The 11154-nt window shown below is 44.0% G+C and overlaps 1 protein-coding gene across 1 annotated transcript in view; it reads left to right on the plus strand.

Moving 5' to 3' along the window:
- GLDC (glycine decarboxylase) overlaps positions 1-11154 on the plus strand; it is a 74270-nt gene that overhangs the window by 47939 nt on the left and 15177 nt on the right. The window contains exons 16-20 of the mRNA XM_019664748.1: positions 1137-1212; positions 6767-6892; positions 8087-8236; positions 9505-9617; positions 10950-11091. Coding sequence (XP_019520293.1) covers positions 1137-1212; positions 6767-6892; positions 8087-8236; positions 9505-9617; positions 10950-11091 — 607 coding nt within the window. The remainder of the gene's footprint in view (positions 1-1136; positions 1213-6766; positions 6893-8086; positions 8237-9504; positions 9618-10949; positions 11092-11154) is intronic.

Genomic DNA, 11154 nt, shown 5'->3' on the forward strand with positions numbered 1-11154 from the left:
GAGGGCAGTGTCACTGGCCCTCATATGTGGGATCCAAACCGGGGCCCTCTGGCGTCCCAAGCCAGTTCTTAACCATCGCGCCACTCGGCCAGCCCGAAATACACATTTTAAAAAATTAGTTTCAGCTGTACAACACAGTGCAATAGTTATACTTTTTACCCCTCAAAGTGACAACTCCCCTCCCCCATTTAATTTATTCTTAAGCCTTGTGCATTTAGAGTGTGATCTCAATATTACCAGGTGACCATGGGGGATGAATGCCAAAACTACTGGGTCTTCCAGAGTCAAATGATGGTGTAATTTTGCAAAATGGAGGAAATATGTATTTTGAATGGGATTAAAACATCTATTACTCACTTCCCTTTCCTTCCTGCAGAGAGTACTGAGAACATTAAGTAACAGTTTATGATTGACTCAGCGTTGCTCACTGGGATGTTAGTCATTAAGTGTGCTCTAAAAGTGGTGCCTTTAAGGATGGTTTTGATGGGTATGGCCAGCCACTAACGGCCATGTGCTTGTGAGACCCAGGAAAGCATGCCCTGAGACTGATGGGAATGATGCCACATTCAAAGTGCACAGTTCCTTTGGGGCAATCTGATCATTGACTAAATATTTGGTGGCATGAAGAAATCATTCATGGTTTTAGGTGTGATAATTGTAGTTACATTAAAAAAAATAATTATTATCTTTGAAACAAAGAAATTGAAGTTTGAATTGATGAAATGATACAATGTTTGAGTTTCGCTTTAAAATAATCTAGTTCAGAATGAGGAAGGATAGTGAGGGATATAGTTGGAAATAAGACTGACCATAATCCAATTGTTGTTAAAGCTGGGTGACACATGCATGCTGTTCCTTATATTTTTCTCTCTTCTTTTGTTTGAAATTTTCCGTAATCAAAAAGATTTTTTTGGTTCACGGTCCTGAGTGAGGGTTGAGAGGCCCATTTCTGAGTAGGAGTTTTATGCACAGGCTGGGAGTCATTCAAATCATTTACGCTCATGCAGAAATCCGTGGTGTCCGGGAGTGACTTTGTGTCACGTGTTGAGCATGCAGCCCATGCCTGATGAATACTGAATGAGTAAATGAAAACAAAAAGGCCCGAATTCCTGATCCTTCTCTTCTTGTCTTTTCAGTGGAGCCCAGGGGGAATATGCTGGACTGGCCACTATCCGGGCTTACTTAGAAGGGAAAGGAGAAGGACACAGAACGGTGAGTATGGACAGGTGGTGTCTGCTCACCACCTGGTGGCAGCAGGCCCAGCTCCCAGGGTCCCTTTTGTTCTGTGGGATACTTCCTCCACGCCTTCTTGGAAGTAGCTGAGGGAACATATAAACAAGAAACAAATTTCTGTGAACTGACCATTACGATTCTTGCCTCTAAGGCACTTTATTGGACCATTCTTAGGGAAAACATTCAGAGATAAAAAGCTTTTGGTCGAACCCAATCTGCAAAAACCAGCCAGTTGGCTGAGGAACTGCTCTCCCAGGGGAGCAGAGGCAGGAAGGGGCAGGAATGTTGCCATTCCAAGCCCCCTCTCTTTGGCTCAGCCCTGGCCCTAAGCCTGGACAAAGGGCAGAGACTGAGCTTTAATTCTTCTGTAACTCCTACTGTGCCTAACTAAGCACAGTTCTGGTTATATGTATACTCAAAAAATATTTATTGAATCAACAAATGCCCTATTAAATGACTGTCAGCTCTAAGCAACAAAAAGAAGACATGGAGCAGAGTTCATGGCTGTGCTTCATTGTGTGCTTTGGGTATGAGAGTCTAGTCTTGGGTCCAAACTGCTCTGGGGACTCTGTGGGACCAGCAGGTGCTAATGGGCTCTACAGGACCCCGCTCAGGATTTCCAGAGGCAATGCCTTTAGCATTTGACCTGACACAGGCTTCAACTCGTGGCTAAAGGTGGTCTGTGTTCTTGGGGCCCTCATTTTGTTGATGACCAACACTAAGCTAGAACTTCCACTGAGCTTGGAGGTGGGGTTCTTAGAGGGAGTAGTGGGTAGAGTCAGGCACAGGACAAAAGCACCTGCCCGTTCTAGGAGAATTAGAGAAAAGAGTGCTACGGGGTCTGGCTGCCCGAGTAAGTAGGGTGCGGTAAGTGGCGGCCCAATCTTAGTCCATTCTTGGTTTTATTAAAATTGGGATTGCTTGCTGGAATTTACAAGGAGAGAATCTAAAAACTATTTCACTTCTTTTTCAAAAAGGAAGGGGAGGTTGTGGGGAGAACATTATCTCTCATGTTCCCTTGCTTATTCATCCCGATTCCACAGGTGTGTTTTCCCAGGCCTTTGTCCTGGTTGGGGAAGAGAACTGATTTTCAAAGACCTTTGAAAAACAGGAAGTTCACTAATTGAATAAATTATTGAACACTGGCCACATCCAACGCACTGTCTGTGCCAGTCCAGAGACACAGTCCTTGATATCCCGACTTGGTTATCTTTCACTTCGGTTTATTTGCGGATTTGAATTCTTTAGCTTTCTAAGGAAAGTTAGTTTAGAACTATATATATATATATATATATATATATATATAGTCTTGTGGACTGCAGAGTCTCAGCACTGTCAGCGATTCAGATAGGAAATGTTGATGTTCCAGTTGCTCAGTGAAAAGTTAACAGATGACTGGCATACAAGCCCCCTCCTATTTTTCCTCCTCGGCCTCCAGGTACTGAGGTAGCCCCTGGAGCTCCTCCTCATCACGCTCTCTAATGACGAGGTGTCTGGGGACCCTGGGAAGGGGTTCTTTTATTCTGGGGTGGCCATCCCCACATCGCTCCCCTTCCCATCCCATCCCCCACCTGCTTTATGGAGAGGCCGCCAAGATCCACAGCGTAGAGCCCGTGGAAGGCCGGGGAGGCGCTCATAACAAAGGGCCAGCCAAAACCCAGGTTCCGTCCACTCTGCGATGCTTCCCGCCCTCATTGTTTCCCAGTCCTCCAGTCTAACACCCAGAAGTATCTGTGAATGTTCAGGAGCTGGGGACCAAACCAGAAAGGGGGAGGAGAGAGGAGAGACCTTTGGGTTGGGCCTGAGCAGAATTCTTCTGTGACTCACAGATTCTTTCCAGCTCCTCTTCCCTCTTCGTGTTTGCCAGCCCTGCCTTCTCTCTCCATCCTCTTGCGTGTGACATTTTCCACACTACTGTCACTGAAGTGTTGTGAGAGGCTATTCTGTTCTGAAGGACAGAGAAGGAGAGGACACTGCATTGTAGGGAGGGGAGAGGGAGGGAGAGACAGGGAAGCCCCCCCAGTCACTGAGCTGGTAGGAATACAGAAGTTGTAAATTTGGAAATGTTAGCCTCCTTTCTAGATTAAAGATTTTAATTAAAGCCGACTTCTTTAGTTAGAGAAAGAGAAAATGACTTATTCAAATAATCAGGGAGGATTTTTCCATATCAGAGAAGTCTGAGACGGCTGCTCCTTCACAATAGACTCTAATGGAATCCAGTAAAATGCATCCTATTTTGAAAAGAAGTGTGGGGAAATCATGTGCTTCAGAACCACCTGAGTTCCTGATGGTTCTCTTGTTTCAAGCTGTTTTTGGAAGTTGTTTTCACTTTGCTGTTAGGTTAAATTTCAGGGGCTCCTAAAGTGCTACAGCCAAGTTCTTGATTCACCAGTTTAATTTGGGAGAATACAAATTTATCTAACAAATTCTTATGTAGCAATTACCATGTGCCAGGCACTGTCCTAAACACTTTATAACAACTCAATTTGCTAGTCAAATATTAACTCAGGTTTGCTGACCAGCGACTGAATTTCCTATACAAAGGAAAAACACTGACCAAAAAAAATCCTCCAAAAAACCTGTACTCATGTGTATTTTTTCTTCCCAACTGTCCGAGGCAAAGTAATGGCCTTTAGTTGTTCGATTTTTACTAGCAGTAAGAAATCGATTTCTCTTGCAAAGGAGCATTCCTCCTGAATCCTTCAAGGATGAGCTATGTTAGGTTTGTGCCAGGCACACTGGGGAGTTAGAAAAACACAGCATCCCTGAATGGGCAATATGCACCAAAGCGGATTAGTTTTGGATAAGCTAAAGCATCAAAACTGGGTCCTGTTGTTTCCTTATCCTTCACAATACCACAACTCTAAAGCATGGAAAAGTAAAATTAAAAAAATAAAGTTTCCTAAATCTACATGAAAACCAGAAATGTGTAACAGCAACACATAAACGAATCATTGACAAAACCTCTGAGGCTTCTTTCTTTCCACTACTCCTTATATTAGGATTTGTATTAGTTTCCAGTGGCTGCTGTAACTAATTACTACAAACTCAGTGGCTTAAAATAATACAAATTTATTTTCTTACTGTTAATGGAGGCCAAAAGTCGCCATTGGTTTCACTTGGCTAAAGTCAAGGTGTTAGCAGGGCTGGTTCCTTCCGAAGGGTCCAGGAGAGAATCTGTTTCTTTGCCCTTCTTTCCCAATTTCTGGAGGCCTCCTGCATTACTTGGCTCACAGTCCCGTCCCTTCCGGCCGTCCCTCCGACCTCTTGTTCAGTTATCACATCTACTTCTGTAGTCAGGTCTCCCTGGGCCTCCCTCTGATAAGAACACTTTTGAATATATTTAGGGTCCAACCTATAATCCAGATTTCAATATTTCATCTCAAGATCCTTAACCCCTCTTCTCAAGACCCTTAGCTCAATCACACCAGCAAAGTCCCTTTTGCCATATAAGGTGACATTCATAGATTCTGGGGATTCGGTGTAGACATCTGCGGGGGCCCATTATTCAATGCATCACAGGATGGTTGACATTTTTAGCTTGAATGTTTTTGTTGCAGCAGAACTTCCCTGGTATGAATTCTTACCCTAGGCCTTTAACAAATATTTTATATTCATTTTTACCATTTGCCTTTCCCTTCCTTGATCAGTGTTCTACCCAGAAGGGATCCTTTTATCCAAAAATCCTTTGGTAGAATAAAAGTACCATGTGAGAAAGGACAAATGACTCTAGCTTTGGTCCTGAGAAATTAAAGAAAAAAATTTCAATACAAATGGGAGGCATTTAAACAAGAAAAAGGATTTGAGGACAATACAGTATAACCAGCATGAGACCAATAGACATTCAAAAGAGGCACAAACTTTCTGCCAGCAGAAGAGTGACAAAGTAATTTCATGTGTGCCTCTAGTTTACAGCTCTCTTGTTGCACACATGTGTTTTTACTAAGTAGTCAACTTTTCTGTTTTTGAGGAAACAGCTGTAAGCTAAGTTTTCCCTTTGTAAGCCCATTTTATAATGCTCATTCGTGTCTCTTCAAGGGGTTGTAATATTAGTTCTTGGATTTAAAAACAAAACAAAACAGGAGGATCATTTCAAGTTGATCATCATTTCTCCTTTTTGTTTTCTGTTAAGGAAAACTCTGTGATGTACTTTTCTGTAGTGGGGCATTATCAGATATACCAGAGCACGTATGTTCACCTGTGTTCACATGATTTTGGGGGAGGAAATGAAAATGATTTAAATCTGGGGATTCTAACATTGCAGCTACTATCCACCTTTCCATAAGAATTCAGTATATCTTTAAGCTCTAGCTCTTGAGACACTTTCCCTTGAGCTCTTCACCTTGAAGCAACATGCCCTTATTCCAAGTTCTATAGCACCTGTGGCTCTAGACATTCATTTATATGTATGCCAGTGTTGTCGGTGAACAGATGAGTCCTGTGAGTACAGGGCAGGCGTGGACCGGTTTTTGTGCTTAGTTTATGATTGTCATGGGAACTAAGGATTTGCTGCACAGAATAAACATCCAATAAATGATGACATAATTGGTGTATTGCCACTGAGTGGCCTTGGAATTATGTTTACCATTATCATCTCTCCTGGATCTCGGCAGAGCCTAGCAGAGCCCTGGCGTTGTGATTGGGGCATTTGAGTCCTAAAGTTGAACTTCCAATCTCATGTTCTTGTAAGATGCTTTCTGCATATTATAACTGAGACAAGGTTAGAATAAGCCCAGGTCTATTTTTGGTGTGCTGGGATAAGGGAGGAGAGTACTAATACTCTGAAAGTCTTTAAGGAACAATGTCGGGGGATTCAAATGGAAACTCCTCTTTTGGACTTTGTTTTGCAATTATAGATTTCATTTGTAATAATGAAATTATAGCAGATTTGAAGGCACTAGTAGTGGTCAGTTTATTTTTTATTTATTTATTTATTTTTTAAAGATTTTATTGGGGAATTGGGGGAGGGGAACAGCACTGGGGAATCAGGGGAAGGGGAACAGACAAGTTGCTGTCGCTTTGTTCTTCAGTCTAGTTGTGGAGGATGTTGCTTCACTGGCCCAAGCTGGCACCATCATTGCACTGTTCCCGGATGAGGCAAATCAGTCACCGGCCTCTGGACAGCCGCTCACAGTGGCTGCTAGCCGTTCACGCTGGCTGCCGGCTACACATGGTAGCTTATGGCAGTCCACTGCAGCAGGGGACTGCAGTCTACGCCGTCGCCGGCGAACTACAGCAGCCCAGCTCCAGGTCGAGCTGTTGTTCAGCATCTTAGCTGTAGAGGGCAGTGTCACTGGCCCTCATATGTGGGATCCGAACCGGGGCCCTCTGGCATCCCAAGCCAGTTCTTAACCAACGTGCCACGCGGATGGCCCAGTAGTGGTCAGTTTAGATGAAGGATGTAGTGCCTATTTAATATTGGCTCTAAGAATGTTGTACGTCTTTTCTGTCATTATGAATAACCTGGTGATTATTTTTTCTCCTCCCTTCCTTCCTTCCTTCCTTCCTTCCTTCCTTCCGTTCCGTTCCTAAGGTTTGCCTCATTCCGAAATCAGCTCATGGGACCAATCCTGCAAGCGCCCACATGGCAGGCATGACGATTCAGCCTGTGGAGGTGGATAAATATGGAAATATCGACACAGTTCACCTCAAGGCCATGGTATCTGTCTTACACTTAACATATGGGAGAGGTCTGGGTTGGGAAGAGGTGGTGGGGGTCAGGGACTGGATGATTTAGATCAACATTATATTCTTTTGCATTCTAATTAAAAGACTGCAATTCCTTGCCTGGAATGGGTCTGGGGAAAATGGCATAAAATCAGAAAACCTAACCATCTCTATAAAAACAATAAAAAGCAACAGTCGCATTTTTGGTCCAGAATAAAGCAGACCATAGTCTACTTTACCACTTCCTTCACCAACATGGAGAAGGCTCTTTAAATCGAAATCCCATCCTCTGATGCATGCATGTGTAAGAAACTGAATGAATTATTCATGGTGGTAGTAAGGGTACTCCTTGCAGGACCTGCCTATTTCTTCTGCTCAACCTACCCCTCCTTCCCCCATTAATAATCAAACTGGCAGTCACATTCTCTCACAATCTTTGTGTTGGGAATTAAAACATAAATGTAGGTTTTGCAAATGCCTGTGGCCATCCCAGCCGTTACCTGCTGATTTTCGGTCAGCATTCCACCCTCCTTCCTGAAACACCAACCCCCACTCCCAACCTCCCAACCTCCAGGAAGAGGTTGCCTAGCAACCGTATCTGCTTTCCACTGGTGGACTGGAGGCTGCATCTTAAGAGGGAAGGAAATCAGTTGAATAGCAATGTGATTTTGTTAGGGTTATTAGGCATGGAGTCTGAGAACTTCAAGTAACTGCTTTCAAAGGGAAGCTGAAAATACACAGCACCGCTTCTCTCTCCCATTCACCCCCACTCTCCTGTCATCCCACAAAGTTTTTACCGACAAATATTTTGGGCCAGTAGTTGTAATTATTAAGGATCTAAAATAAAATACCAAAAGGATCTAAAATAATTGCTGAGATGACTTGAACCAAAGGAAAACCACTTTAGAGAGCTGAGCCCAAAATATCCAGAAATCTTCTGAATAGTCTTTTTGATTTTGACTATGAAGACCTAGCCTGAAGGGATCTTGTTATTTTTTTGGAATGACTAATGAAGGGAATAATGGCTGTGGCTCTTATATTGTTGTCCTCATACTTTGAGACAATTTCAGAAGTGAAAAGACCAAGTCTTCATCTTTCTTAATCCTTTAAAATAAAAGGCAAGGGTTTGAGACCCAGAAACAAACATTTCTTCCTTTGTCTCCCTCTGCCCTTTTCTATCCCACAGGTGGATAAACACAAGGAGAGCCTGGCAGCAATCATGATTACGTACCCATCCACCAATGGAGTGTTTGAGGAGAACATCAGCGATGTGTGTGACCTGATCCACCAACATGGAGGCCAGGTCTACCTAGATGGGGCAAATATGAATGCTCAGGTGGGCAACACAAAAAGGGCTCCCTGAGGAAACGGTTAAGTGAAAAAGTGTTTTTTTTCTCTGACTTCTTGACAGTTGTCTTAAAGCATGACATTGAATTCAGAACTGAGGCTGACTTCCTTTATTGCCAATTTCAAACAAAGTACCCCAGTTTCACTGAGATTGCAGATCCTAGATGAGGTGATGTGAGATGTAAGGGAGGAGGCTAACAGGTTGAAAGGAAGCAGAGAATGAACTGAATGTCTTTAGTTTGTTTGTCAAAGGGTACAATCCTTCTGGGGGTGTTACATGCAAGCAGGTCACCTGACTGCTTTCCTGAGGGAATTCAGACTCAAGTTCCGGTCACTGATGAATGTTGCTCTCCCATGGCCTTGGACAAGCCATTATCCTAGCTTCACCTTCAGGGGTGTAAAACAGCTGAATAGTTCTTTCCCTGGAGGGTCATCCTGACTACTTTGGGTTGGGGTGGGGGTGGGGAGGGTCCCGTGTAATGTGCACCTCTAAGGAAATGGGGTAGGAAGTCATTGGAGTAGAGGAGTATCATCATCTCTTTCAGTCTTCTTAACTTCTTGGTCATTGTTTGTTATTTGTTTTACTATTTCAGACTCTTTATGCTTAGCTTTGCTTCTATAAGTATAGTCTAGGGATTGTCTATTGCTTCAATAGTGTCAATGCATTCTTTATCTTTGGCCACATTCAAAATCAGCCCTAATGCCAACATGGCAGGGGCGCCTGTTGAATGTTGTGCTTGGCACCAGGATGGTCTTGGAAAACTGTGAGCCTCCCTTCCTCTCCCTGGACTCAGCATCCTCTTGGGCAGCCCGCCAGCCCCTTCTATAAGGGCGTCTGAAGGAGCCCTCAGGAAAGTGCATGATACGCAAGGCCAACCATGCAGGGGGAAGTAGAATTGCTGGGGTGAAAGTTGCCTGTTTCAATAGCAAGGAGTCCATCCTTTTTTGTGCTAGGGGCGCTTCCTCTCCTCCCTCTTGGGGTAGCGAATTAGGAATTAACCATATATTCAAATCTATATTTTAGAATCTAAATTAGGCTGAATGGCCAGTTGCTGTTTGCACAGAAACCACAAGCCTTGCTGCCTATGGAGTGCCAGGTTTTGCCTGCGAACACAGCCAGTACTGAGGACTCGTCTGTGAACAGCCCTGCTTGCCTTTCCTCTGAGGGCAGAGGCTGCAGGACACAGCATGGCCACCTCTCCAGGGCACCCTTTCAAGCTGTTGACTTTCGCTTTTTGCTCTTTCCCTTTGTGGCAGGTGGGAATTTGTCGCCCTGGAGACTTTGGGTCTGATGTCTCACACCTAAATCTTCACAAGACCTTCTGCATTCCCCATGGAGGAGGCGGCCCTGGCATGGGGCCCATTGGAGTGTGAGTTCTGGGCCGCTGGTTTCAGGATGGCTTTGGAGACAGAGAATGAAAGAATGGCCCCAAACTCACTATTCTTCCTATCGAGGTCTTGAAGTGCCAAGGATATCTTCATATATATATATATATATATATATATATATATATATATATATATATATATAGTGTGTGCCTGTAGGGGCCGGGGAAGAGCAGTGAAAGGGCTGCTTTTAGGGTATGCCCAAAGAGGAGAGCAATCAGATTTTACTAATCACAGTGTTCGATTGGCCACACTAAGCTCCCATTCATGTACAGACAGGCCAGATTTATTAACAGAGTAATGACGAGGCAGCGTTCCTGGATCAGGATTGGAATATTAACACCTGGAAGTGCCTCTCAGACTAACTTAGACTTCCAAGAAGCTTTTCCTTTTTTTTTTTTCTTTCTTTTGTTTTAAAATCAGCTGATGGTTACATTGGAAGTGAATTAATCTAACAACAACAAAAAGAACTCAGAGTGGAAAAGTGGCTGCCAGGAGCTGCAGGGCAGGGGGGATAGGGAGAAGTTGGTAAAACAGTGCAAACTTTTGGCTGTAAGATGAATAAGGTCTGAGGACCTAATGTATAACAGGGTGACTATAGTTGATAACACTGCATTGTATAATTGAAATTTGCTAAGAGAGTAGAACTTATATGTTCTTACACTCTCCCTCCAAGTGAATTGGATGTAAGGTGTTGAGCACTTTGCAGCCTGAATTCTTATTACATCTGAGATAAGTAAGGAGGAAACAAACCTTATTACTAGAAATAACTGGATGAAGTCAGAATGAGACTAAAGGAATACCTTGTAGCTGTTAACTTTCTACACTGTGAAATCGAATCATCTTACGAAAATGATGCTGAGCAGCCATTTCCTGAGCTTCAGTCTTCCAAAACTGTGCTAAAAGGGCCAATCTTCAGGGTTGCTGAGATCCTGGCCCCCTTGCTTTCTTCCGCTTTCCTTTTTGATTATTATTAATTATTGTATGTGGAGGAGCCCCAGTGCCTCAGCTGAATGATATTCACGCAATGGCCTCCAATATGTAGCCCATGGGCTTCTCAACAGCACCCTTCTGCCAAACCCTCCACCACAGTTCTTGAGGGAGGCAGTGGGACGCTGATGGCTGGTGAGCCATGCTTCCACTGAAGGAGGAAGGAAGGAACACTTCCTGAACATCTGCTTCTTAGCAGGTGTCAGGCCCCTTCCTCTGTCAGAGTTCCTCTGCTAGGCATGGAGCTTCCTGAGGGCCCAGCCTCTGCCTGTTTGGTTGAACTGGATCTTTTTTCATCTTCTGAATTTGTACTTGAAAAAATACAGGAAGAAGCATCTTGCCCCTTTCCTGCCCAACCACCCCATGATTTCAGTAAAGCCAGATGAGGGTGCCCGGCCTGTGGGTCCTGTCAGCGCAGCCCCATGGGGCTCCAGTTCCATCTTGCCCATTTCATGGGCTTATATTAAGGTGAGGACTATGAATGTGTGTTAGGTAGGTAGGGGATTGATGTTTGTGTGTGTGTGTGGGGGG

Source organism: Hipposideros armiger, unplaced genomic scaffold (assembly GCF_001890085.2).
Source record: "Hipposideros armiger isolate ML-2016 unplaced genomic scaffold, ASM189008v1 scaffold_429, whole genome shotgun sequence".
In the NCBI taxonomy this organism is placed as follows: Eukaryota; Metazoa; Chordata; class Mammalia; order Chiroptera; family Hipposideridae; genus Hipposideros; species Hipposideros armiger.